Here is a 27,210-nt window from a genome sequence, read left to right on the forward strand (position 1 = left end):
TGTCCAAGCTTTCATCACAATGGGGCGGTTATTGATAATGTGAGGCCCAGTATATAACACTTGGTTTCTTTCTTTCAAATTAGCAAATCTGAGTACAAAATAATCTTCATTATGATAATAGATCTGAGGTTTGGTAGAGAATTTACCTACTGAATTTATGAATCGTTCCATTGCTCTTATGGTAGGTGAATCTCCAATTACATACAACACTATTACTGAGCTCCATTTTGCATTTTTTTGCTCAACATCTTCAAGATCTAGCTTCACAATTTTCTCCCCATCTTGAATCATCGGCGCTATATATTAAAGATTCATGCCTCTCATTGCCAATTTATTCCCTGCTAGCATATTTGCCCATGATTGATTCTCATTTACCTTCTCAATTTGATCAGTACCTTTGAGAATTTCTACAGTATCAGCTTTGCATGGCACTGCTTCATTGCTATTTGGTGTCTTCAATTGTATTTGTGCCTTCCCGCTCCCAGATCCACAACCTAGTCCACTAGTAGCTACAGGTGTAGCTATCACTACTTTCATCTTGCCATTTTTGATTGCTGGATCTGCTTCTAGCTTGCTCTGCTCACTTAGCATGCTCCTCGGAGTAGTGTTTCCTGTTGGTTCTTCAATTCTCACCCTTTTTGGTGAGACACAACTCCATTACTGCCTTCCTTGCATCTGTTGATCTCAGATCAGTAGTTGAAATTTTCATAATATTCCGTTTAGGTCGTCCTCTTCCTCCCATGGCTTCCAGCTGCGTACGTTAGCAAGGCCACGTTAACGTGAGCCGAGAGAAAACAAGAGAGTGGACGCTAGGGTTTTTACTCCAGCTTTTGATGTTTGGCCTTTTAACGAGATTCAACATAAAACTATGTAAGTAAACATAATCAAATTCTAACTATAGAAAGAGTATTAAATATCACGTTATCCCATAATAATGATAATCTTTCAGCAGATTAAATAAAATTTTCAAGATAATTATATACAATCAATTCTGAATATGAAATATTACATTATCCGAAATCGTGATAATCTTTCACCGGATTAAATAAATTTTTCAAATTTTTTTAGAAGTAACATATTAAATGTTCTATTCATGAATAAGACCAAATACTTAGTATACGGACTTGATAGCAAGTTAATTAGAAGAAAAAGGAAGTAAAGAAACATAACAGAGAATATTAGGGGTGGAGCTGTAATTTCCGAAAATTACAGGCAAAGAAAACGTGACTGCTTATTTAAACAAAACAAATTCCCTCAAATAACCATAACCGTATAACTTCCCAGTTGCAGACTTCAGTACTCTTCACGCTTTCACATACATTTCAACTGTTTTTCACTTCGTTTTTTCTCTATCGGAGAAAATGAGCAGTTCTGCAGGAGGAGCTAGCGGAGGAGACGCCGGAGAAGAGAATGTGTTTTCAGAGGTGATTGAATTCGCTAAAACAATCGATGATTTTCGCAATCACTATTTCCTCCCAAGTCGTCAGGAAAAAATGGCTATACTGAAAGAGCAAGCTGATCGTGCTATCCAATTACTCGACGCTATCCCTAAAGGTAATTGAATTCTCAGAAAAATGCATTGAATTCCGAGTATAAAAATGTAAAGTATATATTCAGATGCATTGAATTTGGACTCTGAAGTTCTGTATTTGTTTAACACGATTTATCTCTTGTGTTTTTAATGTATGTTTTTTGGTTTAAATCATGTTTTATAAAAAGAAAAAAAAAAAAAAAGCAATCGCGAGAGGATCAACGGATGTACTTGCACTTGAATTCTTCGGAGAGCGCATTGAGTGAGTTCTAAAACGTAAGGTTGAAAAAGTATTGAAACGCAATTAAATCTCTTAATTAGCCACGTAATCTCTAGTGTTTTGAATGTAACTTGTGGTTTAATAATGTTTTTTACGTCGAGTAGAGAAGCGGCAATCGCAGGAGGATGATGCGATGTATTTGTACTTGAGAGGGAAGTTTCTGGATGTGTCTCCTGGTTATAATAAGGAAGCAGAGCAAAGTTTAACAGAAGCTGTGAGTAAATCTTAAAGGAAATTTCACATTTATATGTCTAATTAGTTATGGTTCATTTTCATGACTGCTGATTTGTGTAACAGCTTCAGTTGAATCGTTATATGGTGGATGCGTGGATATGCTTAGGAACTTGTGTTTGGAAACGAGGAGATCTTGATAAAGCTAAAAGTTGCTTTAAACTTGGCCTTGAACAGGTCATTTTATATGTTGCTTCTTGGATTTTAATTTGAGTTTTGTTAGTGATCAATTTAATTCTTGAAAATACTGATGGATATATTTATATTTGTTGTTTTCAGGATCCGAAAAATTTGGAGCTATTACGTCAATTATCTGTGCTCGAAAGAAGACAGTGCACTGGTGAAATAGGTAAACTTTTGTACTTCCTTTGGAACTTCTAGCATTTTGAATTTGAACCTTAATTATGTAGTCACATTTTTTTAGAGAGTGCCTGTAGTATTAATTGATTGTATTCAACTTTCCAGAGGTTGAAGATCCAGAAGAAATCATTGCTGAAAGTATTAAGCATGCCAAGGAAGCAATTGCTCTGGATATCCGGGATGGAATATCGTGGTGTAAGACTGCATTTTGTACTTCTTGGATATATTTGCTATTGATACATAAGTAGCAGTTCCTGAAAACGTATACTGCTTTAAGGAAGAATGATAAGTTTTGTGGTGGTAAACTTTAAGGAAGAATGATAAGTTTCGTGGTGGTAAACTTGATAAAATTGAATAGTAAAGGGAAGGAGGATGAAGAACCAAAAATGTCGGGGACTAAAAATTACTTGTTTATGATTAAACTGAGCTGCACCTCTAGGATTAACTGTTTTCATTTGTTCTAATATGATCCTGAAAATTGTGCTTGTCAACGATGTCGCGAAGTCTGAATGTCCACTAAGCATGTTATTTTGCTCTTAATCTCATCTAATTTATCACATTATACATGTTAAAGGAAAAAGGGATTTCTTTTAATGTGATACACATGCTGGTATACTCATAATGGTGCGTGTAAGTTTCTCCATTTACTTTGGAGCATATGGTAGCAAATTAAATCAATTTCTAATCCCTGTATTCTCAACATGTAACTTAGATATACCTGAGACCACCTGTGCTTACTATGTAACTGAGACCACCTGTACTTACCATACATCATGACATAATTTATAAGTACCTGATAACTTTTGTAGAAGACTGAAAAAAATGAAGGAACTGAAACTATTTAGGTGATCTGGAACATATACATATAAACTAGTAGACGCTCTTGAATATGAACATAAAACGCTGCATGAATCTAGTACATGACGTGCAAATTGCATATTGTATGTCACTTGCAAGCTCAGTTAATTCAGTTTCCTGCTTTGTCAAATTTACGATATTTTTGGTGGATTTGGTTTCGTAATTGATAAGATTGAATATCCAATATCATGATTTAGTTACATCCAAACTCAGGTTTCTTGAATGATCTTTCATTTTTTTGCCAGATGCCCTAGGAAATGCATGTCTCACTGCCTATTTTCTGACTGGAACTTGGGATCATGATATGCTTTTTCAGTCATTAAAAGCATACAAGAATGCTGTGAGTATGCTTCTTGCCAGTTTATCTTTGCGTAAAGCTTCCCACAATAAGCCTACTTCGCTGTCTTCCTCTAATAATTTTCCTCATGGACTTCAGAACTATCTGATATCCCTTAAGGTTGTTTTGTCTGCATTTCTTACTCAGGCCCCTCTAATTTTGTGTTCTGTTTCAGGCGAAAGACCAAAAGATGATGCGCAGTGCTGAATTGTGTTTCAACTGCTCGATGGTAAGGCTATATACCAATTCTTATTTTCAATTGTTCTAGCACTTAACTTTTATGTACCTGAATGTTTAAATAGTTCCTGGAAGTATGTAATAAAAGGCATCCTGATTCACTGGAAACAAAGAGAGAACTAAATAACAAAATCTCTATGTGTGGAGCTTTTCATGCGCTTGAATTATACTTGTACCTTTGCAGCTTGAGCATGTTTATGCTTAGTCATGAAACTTCAAGAGTATATTCAAAAGAAAGCATCTATTTTCTTCACCGTGACATTTCATGTCTGCTTATACATCCTAATTTTCAGTTGCCGCCTTCTCAAAATTTCAATACCATGTTTTTGTGATTCTATACTTGGTTCAACAGACGTACAAGTTTCTGGAGAACTATTGGATGGCCCTATCTGGATTTGAAAGTGCTGGACTATTGGATCCTAGTCTTAAAGCTATAGAGCAAGCATCAAATCTGTGCGATGTTCTTGATGATATAGACTCTTTGCTTAAGGTAAGATTATTTAGTTGTGACTCTAATTCATGCGTATCGCCTGTCACCAGTGTGGAACTCAAGCATGAGATAACTCTGCTTCCATCATCAGAATTACATACTCTGCATGTGTTTCACATCCTAATACCTCAGAACATTCAGTATGATAGTATTTGGAGATACTTTCAGGTATTGCTCTGTGTCTGCAAAATTTGGCTTTGAAACCCTTGATAAGTATAAATAGCAGCTCGGAAAATCAAATGTAAGGGAAACGGGATTTCTAGTAAGACAGTTAAAAAACATTAAGAAAGGGACTCAAAAATGTTGAAGGTACTAATTCCAAGAATAGCTTATTTGCATTCAGTATATTACATGTCAATTAGACAAAGGAGGGTTTCTTAGATTACATGTAAATTTAATGGCCGATCATTCAACTTTGTGTTCATTAGGCAAAAGTCACTTTTCTTCTTCTTCTTTTTTTGCATAAAATTAATTCAACTTTGTGTTCATTACTTAAAAGTTATTTTTTTTTTATTATTACACAAAAATCATTTTACTTTGCTCTATCTATCACAAAAGTCACATTGACCAGATTTAATAATACTTTTAGGCAGAATAGCATATTAAACACTTATATTTGTTCCGGTTTGTCATTTCGGTCCCTATACTCTACAAAATTTCATCTAGACACTTTTAATTTATCAAAACCTATATTTTAAACCCTTTTGACCGTTGACCAAGCTTATATGTAATCAGATAATTGCGTGGTTACACACTCTTAAAAGCGCGTGCATCAATTATTTTGATTAAAGAAAGTTACTTAAAAATCATTAAAAAAAAGAAACAATAAAAATAAACAGAATAGCAATTTAAAAAATCCCAAAGCCCCAACCCCTTCCTTAACCCTTCCCGTCATAACCCCTTCCGCAACCCCCCATTCCCCTCTTCCTATCTTCTTTCTTCCCTATTTATTTCTGGTCAAACCCCTTCATTCCCTCCCTCATTACTAGACTTTGATATTAAACAAAATTATCAAGATCAAAATGCTTCACTAAGTCACTGTTACATCTTTTGCTGGCCTCCTCCTCTTTCTCATCCTCCATTTTTAACTGTCGTCCACTACCATCAAAATTGAGGTTCTTCATCCGTCGTCGTGAAATATTTTTAGGCCAACATCGATGAGATTTTGAAGAATAATATGAAGTTTTTTTTATTGTTTTGGTAGGTTTTCAGGGGCGGCCCAACCCTAAAGCAAGTGACACTTGCTTTAAGCCCCAAAAATTTAAAGGCCCCAAAATTACTAGTATTCTTTATATATAGTAGTATATTATTTATATAATTATCTTTTATTATTGATAAATTTATTTCTTTATTGTCATATTAATTTTTAATAATTCGATTTCTTCCTCTAATTAATATAACTAAAATAATTTTCTGTCAATCTTATTTTACTTTTTACTTAATTATATTTCTCTATTCATTAGTTGGTCACGTAACTATATCTAATAATCTAACTTATTATTTATTTTTCTTACATAAATTATACTCTCTCCGTCCCAATTTATATGAAAGTGTTTGACTAGACATGAATTTTATGAAATAAAGGAAAGCTTTTAAAACTTGTAATCTTAAATAAATCATAGAAGTTTTTGGGCTAGAAATCATCTCAATAATGGTTAAAAAAAAAATTTAAAGTTGAATTGTTACCAAATATAGAAAGGGACTTACTAAAAAAAAGGAGTCACTTATGTTTTCTGGATTCTCCCATTTCAGCTGTGGTGCAATCAACGTTAAATTCATTTAATTTTTTGTATTTTATAAAACTAAGTTCTCATTTTTTTTAATTATACATCCTCACTTGTCTAATTTTTTTAAAAACGATGTTCATTATATATATATATATATATATATATATATATATATATATATATATATATATATATATATATATATATATATATATATATATATATATATATTGGCCTCTTATTAAAATTTTGTTTTAGATCTCCGATGAGGTTGGGTCGCCCCTGTAGGTTTTACGGGGTTTTGGGTGAGAGTGAAGGCAAGAAAGAGATAGAAAAAAATTGGATTTGTTTTATCTTTATTTGACAAATGTTCTCGGGCTAAAATATAATCTCACATCTATTTAGAGAGAGGTTTTAAGAAATAAGATAGAGGAATAGAAAAGGAACAGAGTTTCATGATGACAGGAGAATTTTTTCGGCCATAACAGTGCGCAATATGGTGGGCAGTAAGAAGAAAGTGATGATTGAGAAGGAAAAAAAAATAAATAAAAAGTCAAACAAGAAAAAGGGTAAGTCAAGGTTATTTTATGTTTTATGTAAAAATAAAAAATGATGTGGCATATTTTATCTGATGTGAATTCTGACATAGCGCGATTGAGAGACATATAGTGTTAGAAGAGTTTGAAACACTCGTTTTGATAAACTAAAAGTGTCTAGATGAAACTTTGTGGAGTAAGGGGACCGGAATGACAAACCGAAATAAGTACAAGTGTCTAATAGGCTATTCTGCTATACTTTTACTTGAAAAGCCTATTATGCTATTGACATTATAAATTCTCTCATTTATGTAATACCTTTTATATTATATACTACCTAGGTAGTTTACTTATAATTAAAATAACTTTATATTTTTTATTTATTATTTTATAATATATCCATACCTTTAATTTTTTCATGGCAGTCAATTTGTTTAATCATATTCAAACATGAACATATCTTAAATATAACAATGTTAAAAATATTTATTTTTTAATATTTATTTGAAATAATAAAGACATATTTGCTTAACAAATGATAGTTTTTTATAGTCAATAAAAATTTAAAAAAAAAATTCAAATATATTTGTATTTAATATTATGTTTTTAAAGCTTTATCTGTTAATATTATTTATTTAAAAATATTAATGTGATGTATCATTATGCTAAATGTGGGTATTTTATTTATTGAAATATTGGGTATGACTTGGCTGATAAATTAGTGAGCTTTGAATTAATATTTTTTGTTAAAAAAATATCTCATTAAGCATGGTTAAGAATGTGGGTTTGAGATCTGTTCACGGTAATGTTATTGACAAATTTAATGATGCTATTTCTTATAAAATAATATTAAGTTATTTTAAGTATAAGTAAAATATTTGGGTAAAAGTATATTATATAGCATATAATATAGAATGTATTATATAAATGAGATGATTTATAATGTCAAAGGCATAATAAACTTTTCAGGTGAAAAACTTGTAAAATCTAGTTAGAGTGACTATTGTAATAACTAGAGCATAGTAAAATAATTTTTGTGTAATAAAAGAAAAGAAATTAACTTTTGGGTAATGATCACAAAGTTGAATGACTTTTACGTAAGAAAGAAAAATAACTTTCGGGTAATGAATCCCCAAGTTGAACGGCCCATAAAATTTACCCGTCTTTTTTATGCATGAGATTGTGAAGGTAGTTGAATAACTTGATCCTGTCTTTCAGAAACTGAATGATGCTAAGCAGCTTTCTTCTCCAACATCATCATCCCTTCCTACTGTTGATTCGCTAGCATCATCACTTGCTTCTGTTGAATGTAAGCTTTACATATGGGACTTAGATATTTTTCCAAAAACAGTGTGATATTGGATTAAGTTTGTAATCCATAAATTGGGCAACATACTTTCTTGTAGTGGATCCTTCATATGAGAGAGCTACTGTCGATCGCCTAACTGAAGGTCTTAATGAAGGAAAAGCAGTCACAGGAAAAGTTCTGTTTTCAGTTAAGAATCCGAGCAAAAGACCAATGTAAGTTACCTTACCGTAGAAGAGTAGATTCTGCCACTTCTCCCCTCCCAGAGCTGCCCCATAATCTGCAGATACTCTGTTGTCTCAACTTCTACTCTTCTTTTGCAGATACTATGTCGTCTGTGATTCTGACCGCACATGCTTTGTAATTACTGTTTACGGAGTACGGGGCACTGCAGTAAGTAATACCTTTGGTCTATTCTCTGTTACTTCAACGAATGTGATCAGTTTTTAAGTACAGCTCTAAGCAACTGGCACAGTTCACATATTCTTTTCTTAGTTACTTTGCTGCTAGAGTGGAAGTATGTCTGGCAACGAGTGATCCTTTCTCCTCTACTTTCCCTTCTTGGAAGAAAAATCTTATTAAGTTACAATACTTAGTGAATACCAATATAGTGAATTACACATAATGTACACTAAGTTGGAATAGTAAATTTTTGCAGATTGTCCTCAATATTTGATCCATTAAATAAGAGATTTAGAAAGCAAAGACTGCCCTTTGTATTCCATTAGAGTTTCACATTATATTGAAGAGCTGATTTTAGATCCAAGATCTCCATCCAACTAAACTTTTGATCAGGTTAATAAATTGTGACATCCTTAAATTCTGCTATACAAGATTGTGGTATGTTCCAATTTTCCTGTGTTTACGCAGGATAAAGAGATGAAATGAATTATAAATGAAAAAAAAAGACAAAGAAAAGTTGACTGTGTAATAAACCATCTTCTTATTTGAGAGAGAGCAAAGAGTAGATAGATATACAGTGACTACTGAGAATTCTATTTTACATTAATTGTTGGAGTACTTGCTGATCTTCTGTTGCTCGCATTCCCCTTAGATTTTCACATTACAAACTACTCCTGTTGACAGATCAAAGAAGAAGATCAGATCACACTTTTGGATCCTTTCTATCATTCCTTTGATTTTGAATGGAAATTAAAGGTAACCTTCGATCATTTTCGTATCTCTGTTTTTTTTTCCATTGCTACTCTGCTTATTCCATTTTACTTCTGCATATCTCAAATGACTGGTCTATTTGAAAAGTTGTGTGTAAGCTGTACAACAGGTTTTATGTTGGGTTTGGATTTCGATGTTTCATATGTGTCAGCTCCTTTTTTGTTGAACACCTGTACTAATGGTAACGTTTTAATCCTCTAATAGTATTTACTGGGTTGGCGAGGATCATTAGGTTTATCATTGAAGCTACATTTCAGATAGAGTTACATATTTACCCCCAACCCCAGCTATACCACCTCTCTCACCACACTCCAAGTTGCCCCCCCCCCCCCCCCCACAACCCCACACACCCACCAAATCCTGAAAATGTGGAACTGTTGGTGCGGTCAAAGGCATACGCTGGCAGTTCAGTTCTGTTTTAATCACCTTTTCCCAAATTGCCAAAACCAGACTGTGGCCATAACAGTAATGGGAAATAGTTGCCAAGATTTTCCCCAATTTGAAAGTCTGAAAGAAGTGATTGGCACTTCGCTCTGTTTTTTTTCATTGCAATAGATAGTAAGCATAACAGTCATTCCTGACATCTTTTGTGTTCCCATAATATTACACTTTCTATATGTTATCTAAACTTCTCTTTCTTTCCCATCTATTCACATGTTACTTTTTTACTGCAGCGATATCAGTTCAAGTCAGTGCGAGTGGATTTTCTGCGACAACTTCGTGTTAACGGTGCAATTGTCTCGCCTCAACATGTAATTCATCGGTCAATGTACGCCGACCTCATGAAAGGATAAGGAGTCTGTGTTCTTTTCTACTTGTCATTAAGATACCTTGAATAATACTCTGGTGATTAGTTCAACTGTGACGGATTTCATGTAAATAGCAGTAAAGGAGACAAAACCGATCAAGTTTTTGAATGCTCATAAAACTTCCCACCAGTAAAGCAATATGCATTCTACAGCTAGCTGTGGAATCAATCATCTTTTTCATCTTCAACTTTAATAGTTTCATGCAATATTCTTGAATGCTTGTCTAGTTTCCTTAGCTCATTATGCTGATATGAGATGAGATTTTCTTCTTTCGTTACTTATTCGTTTTCTAGTCCTGTGATTAGTTTATTTCGATTTGAGATGATATATGTCTAGGGAGAATACTTAAATTATACTGTATTTTGTTATCCTTACCCCCCGGTTCTTGTTCAGAACGTTACTAGTGTCGGGAATAAACCCCCTACAGAAATAATATTCACAGTAATAAAAGCGGAATAATCACGTAGGATCGAGATACAGTAATTAACAAGAATAAAAGAGTGACAACGACACCAAAATTTTTACGTGGAAAACCCTTTGAATACGGAAAAAAATTACGACCCCGAGACGAGCAACTGATATCACTATAGTAAGGAATTTTATACTTTGTAGGTCCGAGTAAAATACTCTAAAGACCACTACAACACTCAAAAGAAATAACGCTCTTTTGATATTCTCACCTCACTACAATATCGCTCACTCTCTATTTTTCTCACGTACTATTTTCTTATAGCTTGTTTGTGAAATCTCACTCTTTTTTTCTCTCTTTGTTGGTGTGTGAAAATGAGAGTTGAAGATCTCCTTTTATAGCCGAAGCCTCACTCTCTAAAGCCTACTATATTTGATAACTTGCACACATGTTTCCTTCTTTTTCTTCAATGTTGACAATTTAACAAAGTTGGCTACCAACCTAAAGAAATTCAACAAAGTTGGCTACCAAACCAAAGAAATTCAACAAAGTTGGCTACCAAACCAAAAATAATTTCCTTAGGCACATGCCTATTACTTTGGCTATTGAATGAGATGAAACCCATCAATCTTCCCCTCCAGTTTCATTCATCTAGAGGAGGTAGCACTTTCTTCTAGTTTGAGTGCATGCCGACAAGTTCTTTGCATAGATCGAACTTGTCTCTTGGTACCAACTTGGTCAACATATCAGCAGGATTTTCACTCGTGTGAATCTTTTTGACATGTAAAGATTTGTTCTCCACCTGCTCACGAATCCAATGATATCTCACATATATATACTTTGTTCTTGCATGCTACATGGAGTTCTTGCTCAAGTCTATTTCACTTTGACTGTCACAATAGACGACATACTCATTTTGATGCAATTTTAGCTCTTGAAGAAACCGCTTGAGCCATACCATCTCCTTGCCAGCTTCTGTAGCGGCAATGTACTCTGCTTCAGTTGTTAAAAGTGCAACACACTTCTGCAATTTAGACTGTCATGATATAGCTCCCCCTGAAAATGTAAACAAATATCTAGTAGTGGATTTTCTATTATCAATGTCACCTGCCATATCAGCATTTGTATAGCCCTTCAAGATTGGATGAGATCCTCCAAAGCACAAACAATCTCCCGTGGTACCTCTCAGGTACCTGAGTATCCACTTGACTGCTTTCCAATATTCCTTTCCAGGGTTTTCAAGAAATCTGCTAACAACACTAACTGCATGAGCAATATCAGGTCTGGTGCATACCATTGCATACACCAAACTTCCGACTGCTGAAGCATAAGGAACTCTAGCCATGTTCTCTTTCTCCTCCACACTTGTACGACACATCTTCTTGCTCAACTTTAGATAACTAGCAAGAGGTGTGCTGACTGGCTTAGCATTCTTCATGTTGAAGCGTTCCAGTATACGTTCAATGTACTTCTCCTGAGACAGCCACAACATTCTGCTTGTTCGCTCTCGAACTATCTTCATACCCAGAATTTGTTGTGCTGGGCCCAAGTCCTTCATATCAAATGACTTGGACAAATCTCCCTTCAACTTTGCGATCATCCCCTTGTCTTTTCCTACAATTAACATGTCATCCACATACAACAATAATATAATAAAGTTATTTTCAGAAAATCTTTTGAAGTATACACATGGATCAGAATATGTCTTTGTGTAAGTTTGACTTTTCATGAATGATTCAAACTTCTTGTACCACTTCTTTGGTGCCTGCTTCAACCCATAAAGACTCTTATTCAGTTTGCACACCATATGTTTCATTTCAGCTACTTCAAATCCTTCTGGATGCTCCATATAGATCTCCTCTTCCAAATCTCTGTGAATAAATGCAGTTTTCACGTCCAACTGCTCTACTTCAAGATCTAGGCTAGCTGCTAAGCTCAAGATTATTCGAATAGAAGTCATTTTGACAACAGGTGAGAAAATTTTGTCAAAATCAATACCTTTCTTCTGCTCGAAACCTTTTACCACCAATCGAGCTTTGTATCTGACCAGCTTGCCATTTCCATCTTTCTTGAGTTTAAAGAACCACTTACATTTGAGTGGTATTTTACCCTTTGGAAGTTCAACCAGCTTGTACGTGCTATTTTTCTGCAAAGATTCCATCTCGTCTTGCATGTCTTTCATCCACTGGTCCTTTTCTGGATGGTACATCACCTCCTTAAGACTTTCTGGCTCCCCCTCATCACTGATGAGGACATACTCCGTGGAAGGGTACCTGCATGACTCTACCCTTGGCCTTTCTGATCTCCTCAGAGGTTGAGGTTGTTCTTCTCCCTGAGTGGGGTGATCCACTTGATCGACATCATCATCAAGTTGCTCCCCCTGCTCAATAACCTCACTAGGTTGCTCCTCCTGCTCGGCAACCTCATCGGTCGTACTTTATGCACTTGTGGGATTATTAGAAGTAGAAGAAATAGTAACAAGGTTAGGAATAATACCATTCTTGGCCTTCTCTGATATATCATCAGTAGTTCCAACTTCACTTTCTCGGAAGACTACATCTCTGCTTTTGATGACCTTCTTCTTTATGGGATCCCACAATCTGTATCTGAATTCTTCATCTCCGTATCCGATGAATATGCCAGGAACAAATTTATCATCCAACTTTGTTCTCTTCTCCTTTGGTACATGTGCAAAAGCTTTGCAACCGAATACCTTCACATGCGAGTAGGATACCTCCTTGTTAGTCCAAACTCTCTCTGGGATGTCAAACACCAACAAAACTGATGGACTCCTATTGATCAGGTAACAGGCTGTCTGAACTGCTTCACCCCAGAATGACTTAGGCAGTTTAGCCATTCTGGGCATGCTTCTAACCTTCTCCACAATAGTGCGGTTCATCCTTTCGGCTACGCCATTGTGTTGTGGGGTTCCAGGAACTATCTTTTCATGTCTGATCCCATGGTTCGAACAATACTCTTAAAATTCCCTTGAAGTGTACTCACCTTCATTGTCACTTCGGAGATGCTTTAGCTTTTGGCCTGTCTCCCTTTCCATCATAGCATGAAACTTCTGGAAAACATGAAACACCTGATCTTTGATTTTCAAAATATAAACCCATAATTTTCGTGAATCATCATCAATAAAAGTAACAAAATATTTGTTACCGCCCATCGATTCAATTTCCATTGGACCACAAATATCAGAATATACCAAATCAAGTATATTCAATTTTCTTTCAGACGATATTTGAAATAAGACTCTATGCTGCTTACCAAATAAACAGTAGTCACAAGGTTTTACCGTTGTGCCTTTGGCATAAGAAATGAGTGATTTCTTGGCAAGAATCTGCAATCCCTTCTCGCTCATATGACCCATTCTTTTGTGCCACAAATCTGCAGAAATTTTATCTTGTGTTGCGTTCAATTCACCTTGGCATATTTCTGCATTTGTTCTGTACAACGTGCCATGGGCAACTCCCTTTGCAATCACCAATGATCCCTTGGTGAGTCTCCACTTTTGATTTGCAAAATAGTTCTTGTATCCATCTCGGTCTAAAGCAATTCCCGAGATCAAGTTCATCCGCAAATTAGGTACATATCACACGTCCTTCAGAACTAATGTGCATCCGACATTTGTCTTGATACAAATATCACCTCCCCGCAACCTTTGAGTAACTTGTGTTACCCATTCTCACAAGGCCGAAATCACATGCTACATATTTGCAAAAATAATCTCTTACCGGTGTGGCATGGTAAGATGCTGATGTATCAACCACCCATTCCGAATCTGGACCCGATAAGTGCATGCATTCCTCTTCTTAGTTTATACAAAGGACAACATTATCATTGTTTTGTACCATGGCGGCTGTGTTGTCGTCATTCGTCTGGCCACTAGTTTTATCTTTGCCCTTCTTTGGATTTGGACAATCTCTTTTGAAGTGACCTGGTTGATCACAATTGTAGTAATTTCTAGCTCTTGATTTGGATCGGTTCTTAGACTTCCCAGAGCTCCGGATCTACCATAGTTGCTCGAACTCCTTTGATAACTCCTGCCTCTACCTTCTGTGATGAGAGCATGTCCTTGATTTTCAGGCTTCTTTCTCATCTTCTCATTGAGTAGAAGAGCTGATGTGACATCTTTCAACTCAATGGTAGTCTTACGTGCAGGATGGTTGTTGCCAAATTATCGTACGAAAATGGCAACAAGTTCAACAGCAAGATGACTTTATCTTCTTTCTCGATTTTCACTCTGAGATTGGCGAGCTGTGTGATTAGTCCGTTAAACACATTTAAATATGACAAAAAATTTATACCTTCACCCATGTGAAGAGCGTATAGCTGCTTCTTCAAGTACAATTTATTTGTTAGCGTTTTGGACATGTATAAGCTTTCCAACCTTGTCCAAATGCCACGTGCGGTGTCTTCATCAATGATGTTATTTACCACATTATCTGATAAGTGCAACCTGATTGCACTAGCAACTCTTTCATCCAAGTCAGCACAATCCTCAGCTTTCATGGTATCAGGCATTTTGGCATCAGCATCTAGTACCTTGTGTAATCCTTGTTGGATGACCAGATCTCTCATTCTTCTTTGCCATGTTGAGAAACTGCTATCTCCGTTAAATTTTGCTACCTCATACTTTGCTCCGGACATTTTTATTTTTTCACCGATTATAATACTACCGACAGTGAATAGTATTTCTATGAACGAGCAGAACCTGTACTCTGATACCAGTTATTGGGAATAAACCCCCTACAAAAATAATATTCACAATAATAAAAGCGGAATAATCACGTAGCACCGAGATACAGTAATTAACAAGAATAAAAGAGTGACAACGACACCAAAATGTTTATGTGGAAAGCCCTTTGAATAAGGGAAAAAAACTACGGCCCCGAGACGAGCAACTGATATCACTATAGTAAGGAATTTTACACTTTGTAGGTCCGAGTAAAATATTCCAAAGACCACTACAACACTCAAAAGAAATAACTCTCTTTTGATATTCTCATCTCACTACAATATAGCTCACTCTCTATTTTTCTCACGTACTTTTTTCTTATACCTTGTTTGTGAAATCTCACTCTTTCTTTCTCTCTTTATTGGTGTGTGGAAATGAGAGTTGAAGCTCTCCTTTTATAGCTGAAACCTCACTCTCTAAAGCCTACTATATTTGACAATGTGCATAATTTTCCTTCTTTTTCTTCAATGTTGACAATTCAACAAAGTTGGCTACCAAACCAAAGAAATTTTCCTTAGGCACATGCCTATTACTGTCACGACCCAACTGGAGGGTCATGACTAGCACCCAGGCCATACTTGCCAAGCACCAACGTACATTTTATCTAACCTTCCTTATTATCTTTAAGGGCCGACAAGATCAATATAAATAGTAGACATGGATCATGAACATCCAACAATAAAAGATAATGTCATGAACATACATAACATGGGACGACAAGACTGTCAAGAAACTATATATAAAGTACGAGCTATCATGATGCCATGAAAGACTATACAACAAAAATCAGCCGAAAAGGCATTCTAAACCATACATAAGTCGACACCTATTTATGAGCCTCTAAAGGAACATATGTGCTACAACATTGCCGGAACAGGGCCCCGACATACCCATAATATCTATAACAAAAATGCATACCAAGACCACGGCAAGTCCGGAGAAGGGATCTCGCCAATAACCGCTGAACTGGACAGCCTACTGTGGTGGGGGAGCTATGTCTACCTGTCTATCAGGACCTGCAGCACGACATGCAGCGTCCACAAATAAAAAGGACGTCAGTACGAATAAAGTACTGAGTATGTGAGGCAAGAAAGCATAAGTAAGAACAGTAATGTAAACAGGGATAGAGAATATACAACCTGTGACATCTGGGTACCTCTGAGGGCTACTGACATGAAATACATGATACATATATATATATATACATAAACTTTTAAAACATACGCCTTTGTGGGCATCACCATCATCATATCGTACCCGGCCATAATAGGCTCGGTAAAACGTACCCGGCCATCATAGGGCTCGGTAGAATCGTACCCGGCCACGTGGAGCTCGGTAAAACCCAACTGATCAGTGGTTGCACAATAGGTGCCATACCCGGCCGACTATAGCGCGGCTCGGTAGAGTAAAATAGATACATATATATGATGCATGCTGGACTCATTGGAATCACATTTTGAACCTTTCGGAGTGACGTAAGGTCGGTATCCTTCGTACATGTTATTAGGATTAACTCTTCATCAAGAATCTTATAAGAATCAGGAACTACCAACAACATTGATAATATAAGAATAAGAGAAGTAACATCAATATCAATCGTTTCATAAGAAGGGCAGCAATGTAAGTACTGCTAGCTTCTAAGAGTAGAGTATCTTTGGGAGCTCGTTCATTACATTATGTACAATCGGAGTCGTGCAAAAGAATGAAGGGGATAGCCTCACATACCTTGTATATACTTCCCAACCTCAAGCTATGCAAATGTCACGACTCCTTAGTCTACAATAAGACAAATGACACTATCATTATCGTTTAAGCGTCGTAACTATTATGTATCGACCACAACCTATTTTACGATAAAACGGACAGCACCTCCCCTATTTATATGACTTCCCACAAGTCAATACAATCACCAAACAGCCCAAACAACATCATTAATAATCATATTGAGCCTCCAAAACAGTCCACCAACCAACAACATTACTACCAAGCCTTTCGATATATATTTCATAAGTTCTAGCTTCAACGACTTAGCTGCAACTTGGATAATCTTAAATATATAGAGAGTAAGAGGTTCCTTACCTTTAAACAGAAAGAACAACTCCAATTTGACCTTAATTTTCCACGAAATATCCCTTCAATTCTGCCACAAGAACAAGGAAGCGAAACTAGCAATTAATTCGGGTTTTTCGGCACTAGAATTACTTTAGAAGACTTGAAATCACCTAGGGTTGATATTAAAAACTTGAAGGTGTATTTACAGGACATAAAACACTTAAAACAACCTCCCACACGAGCTGGAACAACACAAAAATCAGCAACAACAAGAAGAACAAGAAACTTACTAGCGCCACGGGATTCCCGACATTTGATTTGTGTTGTTTGCCCTTTGTTTGGGTCTTGGATCATGAGAGAACCTTGAGAGACTGTTATTAGTATTATAAGGTCTGAATATACTGAAAAATAATGACTTAAAACGGGGTTGAGGTATCTTATATATGTCCATATGTCTTAAACCGCCTTTGTGGGCCCCATAGAGAGCAGCTTGGCGCACTCTCGCAAAAATGCAAATATCTCTCTATTCCGAGATCGTATCGACGAACGGTTTAATGCGTTGGAAACTAGACTCATAGATATTCAATTTGATAGGTAGATCACCCCATAATTCCAAGCACATTGGGAGAAAAATGCAGTAACATTTGACCTAAAGTTTAAGTAAAATTATAAACCTAAGTTGCAACAACTTTTATCGACTTTTGTTTCATAACTCGCTTGACTTCAAGACTTATGATGCGGATATTATATGATTCAAATACATTAAAACAAGACCTCTTGGGACAATTAATCACCTCTAGTGTTACCCGAAAATACGGGTTACAACATCCTTGATTCGTTTAACTTCAAATACTTGTTAACCACTCTTATACACCCTTGTATCGTTTAAGACCAATAGGATTAACTTCTTATCATCTCAAAGATAATCTCTTCTTGGATTTACGTCGACTAACTTACGGCGTGATCTATGGTATGCGAATTTGGGTTGTAACACCCTCTCCCCCTTAGGAACATTCGTCCTCGAATGTAAGGGTTTATGGGGTGTCTAACTCATCGTGGATTCCGACGGAGATTTCCGGCTGAGTTTCCCCTATAAAATGGACACTAGCCAAACTTGCAAGCAGTTAAACCTAACCTATGGCCTTACAAGACTATACAAAGCATTATGGATTTGTACATTATCTGCATATTACCATTTTGTATTAAAAAAAAGAGTATTCACAAGCTATTGCTTACCTCATAGAGCCGTTTCACCTTATAATGCGTCCTTCTTTCCCCCGGCATCCTCGTTATCTTCACTCTGGAATAGGTAAGGGTATTTAGACTTCATCTCCTCTTCTACTTCCCATGTCATTTCTTCTATATTCTTGTTCCTCCATAATACTTTCACGGAAGCTACATCCTTTGTTCTCAGCTTGCGGACTTGTCGATCTAATATAGCCACTGGCACTTCATCATATGATAGATCCTTTGTAACTTGTACATCTTTGATAGGGACGACCCGAGAAGGGTCTCCAATACATTTCCTCAACATAGATACATGGAATACCGGGTGGACAAATTCCAATTCAGATGGCAATTCTAACTCGTAAGCAACCAGTCCAATTCGTCGAAGAATTTTGTACGGCCCAATATACCGCGGACTCAACTTACCCTTCTTCCCAAAACGCATAACACCCTTCATCGGCGAGATCTTCAGGAAAACCCAATCACCAACCTCAAATTCCAGATCACGACATCGGAATAAGACTTTTGCCTGCTTTGTGCCGTCCTCAGTCGCTGTTGTATCACTTTCACCTTCTCAATGGCTTGGTGAATCAAATCTGGCCCATATAATTCTGTCTCATCGACTTCAAACCATCCAACTGGTGATCTACATCTCCTCCCGTACAGTGCCTCATACGGGGCCATTTTAATACTGGAATGGTAGCTATTATTGTAGGCAAATTCTATAAGTGCCAGATGGTCATCCCAATTCCCCTTGAAATCTAGAACACATGCTCGTAGCATATCTTCAAGCGTCTGGATGGTACGTTCAGCCTGTCCGTCAGTCTGCGGATGGAATGCAGTGCTGAGATTTACTTGTGTGCCTAAACCCTTCTGAAAAGACCTCCAAAAGTTAGCCGTAAATTGAGCTCCTCGGTCTGATATAATAGATACCGGCACACCATGAAGCCTAACAATCTCCTTGATATACAACTTCGCATAATCTTCAGCCGTGTAAGTTGTCTTAACTGGCAGAAAATGGGCAGATTTTGTAAGTCGATCAACTATCACCCAGATGGAGTCAAACTTATGATAAGAGCGAGGTAATCCAATAATGAAGTCCATATTAATCACCTCCCATTTCCAGGTCGAAATCTCTATATTCTGAATCAATCCACTAGGTTTCTGATGCTCGATCTTTACTTGTTGACAATTAGGACAATGGGCTACAAATTCTGCAATAGACTTCTTCATGTTATCCCACCAATACTGCTCCTTAACGTCATGATACATCTTTGTCGAGCCAGGATGGATAGAATATCGGGACTGGTGAATCTCAATCATAATCTTCTCTCGCAACCCTGCCACACTAGGTACACATAATCGGCCCTGGTATCTCAGTGTCCCATCTCCTCCGATCTTGAAAGCTGTAATCTTACACTGCTGAATTCCCTCTCTCAATCTTACTAAGGTAGGATCTTCATATTGCCGTGCTTTTACCTCGGCTACCAAAGATGATTCTGTTGTATTCTGTACAGTAACACCTCCGTCATCAGAGTCCAACAATCTGATTCTCATATTGGCCAGCTGGTGAAGCTCTTTGGTCAACCCTTGTCTACCTGCCTCAATATGTATTAAGCTTCCCATTGACTTACGGCTGAGAGTGTCTGCCACAACATTAGCTTTACCGGGATGGTACAATATCTCGACATCGTAGTCTTTCAGTAATTCAAGCCACCTACGCTGCCTCAAATTCAACTCCTTCTGCTTGAAGATGTATTGTAAACTCTTGTGATCTGTGTAGATGTCAACATGGACGCCGTATAAGTAGTGCCGCCATATCTTCAAAGCATATATTACTGCAGCCAATTCCAAATCATGAGTCGGGTAATTCTTTTCATGCTTCTTCAATTGTCTTGATGCATAAGCAATCACCTTCCCACGTTGCATCAATACGCACCCCAAACCTATACCTGAGGCATCACAATATACCACATAACCTTCTGTTCCTTCTGGGAGAGTGAGCACTGGCGCGGATGTCAATCGATTCTTTAGCTCCTGAAAACTATGTTCACAAGCATCAGACCACTGGAACTTGGTAGCTTTCTGTGTTAACTTAGTCAATGGTGCTGATATAGAGGAAAACCCTTCTACAAACCGCCTATAATATCCTGCTAGCCCCAGGAAGCTGCGGACTTCTGACGGTGTTGTAGGTCTCGGCCAATTCTTCACTGCATCGATCTTCTGAGTGTCGACACTAATACCCTCATCAGATATCACATGGCCAAGGAATGCTACTGAGTTCAGGCCAGAATTCACATTTAGAGAGCTTAGCATATAACTTATGATCCTGAAGGGTCTGTAATACTATCCGCAAGTGGCCCGCATGTTCCGCCTCCGAACGAGAATACACCAGAATGTCATCAATGAATACGATCATGAACACATCAAGATAGGGCCTGAATACACTATTCATGAGATCCATAAAAGCTGCTGGGGCATTTGTTAGCCCGAACGACATCACCAAGATCTCAAAATGCCCATATCTTGTCCGGAAGGCCGTCTTTGGAATATCCTTCTCCTTAACCCTCACCTGATGATACCCTGAACGTAAGTCAATCTTGGAGAAATACTTGGCACCCTGGAGTTGGTCAAACAGGTCATCAATTCTTGGAAGTGGATACTTGTTCTTTATTGTAAACTTATTCAACTGTCGATAATCGATACACATCCTTAACGACCCATCTTTCTTCCGCACGAACAAGACTGGCGCACCCCAAGGTGAAGTGCTAGGCCTAATGAAACCCTTATCCAGCAAGTCCTTCAACTGTGCCTTCAACTCTCGCAACTCTACCGGGGCCATCCTGTATGGAGGGATAGAGATCAGTTGAGTGTCAGGCAATGCATCAATGCTAAACTCAATCTCCCTTTCAGGAGGAAGGCCTGGGAGTTCATCTGGGAAAACATCTGGAAATTCATTGACCACGGGGATTAATTGTAGAGTAGGCGGCTTCGCCTCCGCATCCCTAACGCGAACAAGATGATAAATGTAACCTTTTGAGATCATCTTCCTTGCCTTAAGATAGGAAATAAACCTACCTTTCGGCGTAGCAATGTTCCCCTTCCATTCAATGGCGGGTTCACAAGGAAACTGAAACCTAACCATCTTCATACGACAGTCAACATTTGCATAGCATGAGGCCAACCAGTCCATTCCCATTATCACATCGAAATCAACCATTTCTAACTCAAATAAATTTGCCGAGGTTTGACGACTACAAATCATCACAGTGCAACCTTTATATACCCTTCTAGCAATCACAGAATCTCCTATCGGAGTGGATACCGCAAGTGGTTTACTTATCAATTCAGGTTCAATGCCAAACTTATTAGCCACAAAGGGTGTAACATATGATAAGGTAGATCCTGGATCAATTAGCGCATATACATCATAAGAAAACACAGACAATATACCTGTAACAACATCCGGAGATGACTCGAGATCTTGTCGACCTATTAGAGCATAGGTTCGATTTTGAGCACCACTCGAACTCGGCACTGAACCTCTACCTCTACCACGACCTGTCGACTGTTGAAAACCTTGTGCTGGAGGTCGAACTGATGAGGAAGAACCAGACACAGATCCAGTCGGTTGAGCCATACCACCACCTCCTCTGTTAGGACAATCCCGCATCATATGGCCACGCTGTCCGCAAGAATAGCACGCATCGGAACCTCGACGGCACAGTCCAAAGTGGGCCTTGCCGCACTGATCACAACGAGGTGTTGGGGGTCTCGTCTGACTAGTATCTCTATGAAATTGTGAGCCTGATGCCCTCAAACTCTGACCTGAACCAGAATAGGTAAATCGATCATACCGAGGCCTCTGAAACTTTGGAGGAGCACTAGCTACAGGTGGCGCCGAACTCCTCGAAGATTGGGGCCTAATACTGCCTCTGAACTCATCAGAATACCCTACAAATCTCGCCCTCTTATGCTGGCCCCTATCCTGCTCCCTATCTGCCTTTTGCTAAGCCTGAATACGGGAAATATCCATGCCCTCTACCAAGGAGGCTGTTGTGCACTCATTTATCAGATGTGGTCCCAACCCGTTCACGAACAGATGCACCCTATCACTCATCTCGGCCACCATATGGGGAGCATACCTTGCTAAAGAATCAAACTGTATACTATACTCTCGTACACTCATATTACCCTGTCGAAGGTTCAAGAACTTATCAGCTCTAGCTCGTCGTATCTCAACTGGAAAGTAGTGACGAAGAAAGGCCTCAGAAAATTCCTTCCACATGGCTGGAGGAGCGTTTAGACCCCTAGATCTCTCCCAACTATCATACCAGAAAACCGCTAAATCCCGTAACCGATAAGAAGCCAACTCTACTGCCTCCGTATCACTAGCATGCATAACCCGCAATGTACGATGAATCTGATCAATAAATGTTTGTGGGTCCTCCTTGGGGTCTGATCCGGTAAACACTGGAGGGTCTAGATTAATAAAATCACGAACTCTCGCACTAACCGGTTTATCAGCAGCACCGGTATTTTGCCTCTGAGCCTGAGCAGCTACCAAGCTAGTCAACAATTGCACCGCACTGCGCATATCGTGGTCTGTAGTGCTAGACGGAGGAACTGGATGTACTGGGTGCCTCCTAATATCCTCTGGAGGAGACGGAGAGGTATGAGACGGCATCTCACTCTGAGCCTCACTTTGGCCTGCTCTGGCTGGAGGCACCTGAATGTTACCCTCTCCCACAGCTGTATCAAGCCGTTTACTAATTGCTTGCTTCCTAGTCGAAGGCATCGCTGAAAGAAAACAAGGTGAATATTAGATATGAACACTTACTACTCAACTCTACGCACGATCTAGATTCAGGAAGAAGGTAACAACCCTAGATGTCACGTAGCCTCCTGATTATAAATGTGGCGCGCTACACATCCATAATCAAAACTCTACTAGACACGGCTCATAGACATCCCCTAGGACAGACTTGCTCTGATACCAAGTTTGTCACGACCCAACTGGAGGGTCATGACTAGCACCCGGGCCATACTTGCCGAGCACCAACGTACATTTTATCTAACCTTCCTTATTATCTTTAAGGGCCGACAAGATCAATATAAATAGTAGACATGGATCATGAACATCCAACAATGAAAGATAATGTCATGAACATACATAACATGGGACGACAAGACTGTCAAGAAACTATATATAAGGTACGAGCTATCATGATGCCATGAAAGACTATACAACAAAAATCAGCCGAAAAGGCATTCTAAACCATACATAAGTCGACACCTATCTATGAGCCTCTAAAGGAACATAAGTGCTACAACATTGCCGGAACAGGGCCCCGACATACCCATAATGTCTATAACAAAAATGCATACCAAGACCACGGCAAGTCCGGAGAAGGGATCTCGCCAATAACCGCTGAACTGGACAGCCTACTGTGGTGGGGGAGCTACGTCTACCTGTCTATCAGGACCTGCAGCACGACATGCAGCGTCCACAAATAAAAAGGACGTCAGTACGAATAAAGTACTGAGTATGTGAGGCAAGAAAGCATAAGTAAGAACAGTAATGTAAACAGGGATAGAGAATATACAACCTGTGACATCTGGGTACCTCTGAGGGCTACTGACATGAAATACATGATACATATATATATATATACATAAACTTTTAAAACATACGCCTTTGTGGGCATCACCATCATCATATCGTACCCGGCCATAATAGGCTCGGTAAAACGTACCCGGCCATCATAGGGCTCGGTAGAATCGTACCCGGCCACGTGGAGCTCGGTAAAACCCAACTGATCAGTGGTTGCACAATAGGTGCCGTACCCGGCCGACTATAGCGCGGCTCGGTAGAGTAAAATAGATACATATATATGATGCATGCTGGACTCATTGGAATCATATTTTGAACCTTTCGGAGTGACGTAAGGTCGGTATCCTTCGTACATGTTATTAGGATTAACTCTTCATCAAGAATCTTATAAGAATCAGGAACTACCAACAACATTGATAATATAAGAATAAGAGAAGTAACATCAATATCAATCGTTTCATAAGAAGGGCAGCAATGTAAGTACTGCTAGCTTCTAAGAGTAGAGTATCTTTGGGAGCTCGTTCATTACATTATGTACCATCGGAGTCGTGCAAAAGAATGAAGGGGATAGCCTCACATACCTTGTATATACTTCCCAACCTCAAGCTATGCAAATGTCACGACTCCTTAGTCTACAATAAGACAAATGACACTATCATTATCGTTTAAGCGTCGTAACTATTATGTATCGACCACAACCTATTTTACGATGAAACGGACAGCACCTCCCCTATTTATATGACTTTCCACAAGTCAATACAATCACCAAACATCCCAAATAATATCATTAATAATCATATTGAGCCTCCAAAATAGTCCACCAACCAACAACATTACTACCAAGCCTTTCGATATATATTTCATAAGTTCTAGCTTCAACGACTTAGCTGCAACTTGGATAATCTTAAATATATAGAGAGTAAGAGGTTCCTTACCTTTAAACAGAAAGAACAACTCCAATTTGACCTTAATTTTCCACGAAATATCCCTTCAATTCTGCCACAAGAACAAGGAAGCGAAACTAGCAATTAATTCGGGTTTTTCGGCACTAGAATTACTTTAGAAGACTTGAAATCACCTAGGGTTGATATTAAAAACTTGAAGGTGTATTTACAGGACATAAAACACTTAAAACAACCTCCCACACGAGCTGGAACAACACAAAAATCAGCAACAACAAGAAGAACAAGAAACTTACTAGCGCCACGGGATTCCCGACATTTGATTTGTGTTGTTTGCCCTTTGTTTGGGTCTTGGATCATGAGAGAACCTTGAGAGACTGTTTTTAGGGTTATAAGGTCTGAATATACTGAAAAATAATGACTTAAAACGGGGTTGAGGTATCTTATATATGTCCATATGTCTTAAACCGCCTTTGTAGGCCCCATAGAGAGCAGCTTGGCGCACTCTCGCAAAAATATAAATATCTCTCTATTTCGAGATCGTATCGACGAACGGTTTAATGCGTTGGAAACTAGACTCATAGATATTCAATTTGATAGGTAGATCACCCCATAATTCCAAGCACATTGGGAGAAAAATGCAGTAACATTTGACCTAAAGTTTAAGTAAAATTATAAACCTAAGTTGCAACAACTTTTATCGACTTTTGTTTCATAACTCGCTTGACTTCAAGACTTATGATGCGGATATTATATGATTCAAATACATTAAAACAAGACCTCTTGGGACAATTAATCACCTCTAGTGTTATCCGAAAATACGGGTTACAACATCCTTGATTCGTTTAACTTCAAATACTTGTTAACCACTCTTATACACCCTTGTATCGTTTAAGACCAATATGATTAACTTCTTATCATCTCAAAGATAATCTCTTCTTGGATTTACGTCGACTAACTTACGGTGTGATCTATGGTATGCGAATTTGGGTTGTAACAATTACTTTGGCTATTGAATGAGATGGAACCATCAACTAGCACCGCAATCTTGGATAGCATGTAATTCCGACATAAAGAAAGCAAAGAATTAAAGACAAACAAGTAATTTAACTACTAACAAAAGAATATTACATGCAATGTAATTTTAACAGAAAGAAAGCTAGGAAATAAGGACAAATTAAAAAGTAGAAGTGTATTAATTCTGAATCAAAACTAAACTGAGAAAGGACTGTTGAAGATCCATATTGGTGGACTGAATCTGTGGTAGGATTCACCAGTATAGTTTGGTTCAATGTTGCCATCAAGATAGTTGTATATGCCCATGTCCTTGCCACCTCCTCTTTCACTGTGGAAGTATAACGAAGAACAATCATCTGTAAAATATACACTGTTGCCCTTAAAACATTCATCTTGTTCAACAGCCAAAGTGGCATTAAAGCCAAGGAAGAGTACCCTGTTCCCCAAATCAAAAACCTCCTCATAACTCTTCTTATCCACATCAACCTTGTAAACATCAAATTGTTTAGCACCATATGTGTTCGTTTTGGGGTTCGTTTCAACTCCATCTCGAACGATCACCCATAGTTCACCTAAAGAGTAAAGTAGGAAGGTAGTCCTTACTACCCTTCCAACGGTTTGGTTGCGATTGTTAACCTCCTCTGAAGTCTACGATCGAAATGTTTACCTCAAAATCGACTGCATAAAACTGACCGTCGTGCCAGGTTACATCAGCATATGTGGATATGAGCGTTTCGACTGTAATAAAACCCTCGAGTCTAGGTCTCCAGTAAGCTAACGAACGAGATACTCCTTGAATAAGCATCAAAATATAGTCTTGGTTTGAGTCATGAGGTTTGGAAGAGAGGCATGCTCTTTCGACATAATTTTGCACCAAGTTCATGTATGGTAGCTGTATTTTGGCACGAGAGTTGATATGGAACAGATTCATATTCCTTTGAAATTTTCTATGATATATTCTCTAGACTTCCTGTCAAGTCTTTAACGCGTTTTAAATGCCTCCAAGCTTTGTAACTCTTTTTTCCCAAATCCACACTTAGTAGACTCCATGTATCGTTCCAATAAAAACAAATTCCTTGTAATGCTCAAGGAATAAAGAAATTTTTTTACACCATGGACCTGAAGGTGGAACATAAAAAAGCCTTTGTTTCTCAAAGATTTGATTATGTTAAAGGTTTGATCTGCTTATGGGGTAAAAGTGTACAGCACCCTGTTATTTATAATCCTGGTACTAGAAAAGTGACATTCCCTCCGTCCCTAAAATACTTTGAAACCAACTACTATTCCTTAGGTTTCGAACCAGATAAAAGAAGGTGAAATATGCTTAGTAGAATTTAATGTTAGAACTGAAAATTTCAGAATGATCCCGT

General features: G+C 37.9%; 1 protein-coding gene across 1 annotated transcript; it reads left to right on the forward strand.

The window, feature by feature from the left end:
* Positions 1–1,282: 1,282 nt before the first annotated feature.
* LOC104104706 (uncharacterized) lies at positions 1,283–10,090 on the forward strand. The gene is made up of 13 exons (XM_070187732.1): positions 1,283–1,554; positions 1,916–2,025; positions 2,109–2,219; positions 2,322–2,391; positions 2,508–2,597; positions 3,506–3,600; positions 3,773–3,826; positions 4,187–4,324; positions 7,806–7,896; positions 7,994–8,108; positions 8,217–8,286; positions 8,980–9,051; positions 9,741–10,090. Exons 1-13 carry the CDS (start codon positions 1,362–1,364, stop codon positions 9,858–9,860), a joined length of 1,329 nt encoding a protein of 442 aa, XP_070043833.1. The 5' UTR covers positions 1,283–1,361; the 3' UTR covers positions 9,861–10,090.
* Positions 10,091–27,210: the final 17,120 nt, after the last annotated feature.

This window comes from Nicotiana tomentosiformis, chromosome 10 (genome assembly GCF_000390325.3).
Source record: "Nicotiana tomentosiformis chromosome 10, ASM39032v3, whole genome shotgun sequence".
In the NCBI taxonomy this organism is placed as follows: domain Eukaryota; kingdom Viridiplantae; phylum Streptophyta; class Magnoliopsida; order Solanales; family Solanaceae; genus Nicotiana; species Nicotiana tomentosiformis.

Bases quoted from the DNA above. Each gene is read 5' to 3' on its own strand.
- LOC104104706 (XM_070187732.1), top strand. From the start codon at position 1,362: ATGAGCAGTTCTGCAGGAGGAGCTAGCGGAGGAGACGCCGGAGAAGAG. The intron at 4,325-7,805 runs GTAAGATTATTT...CCTGTCTTTCAG, and splicing joins ATATAGACTCTTTGCTTAAG to AAACTGAATGATGCTAAGCA. The intron at 8,109-8,216 runs GTAAGTTACCTT...CTTCTTTTGCAG, and splicing joins AATCCGAGCAAAAGACCAAT to ATACTATGTCGTCTGTGATT.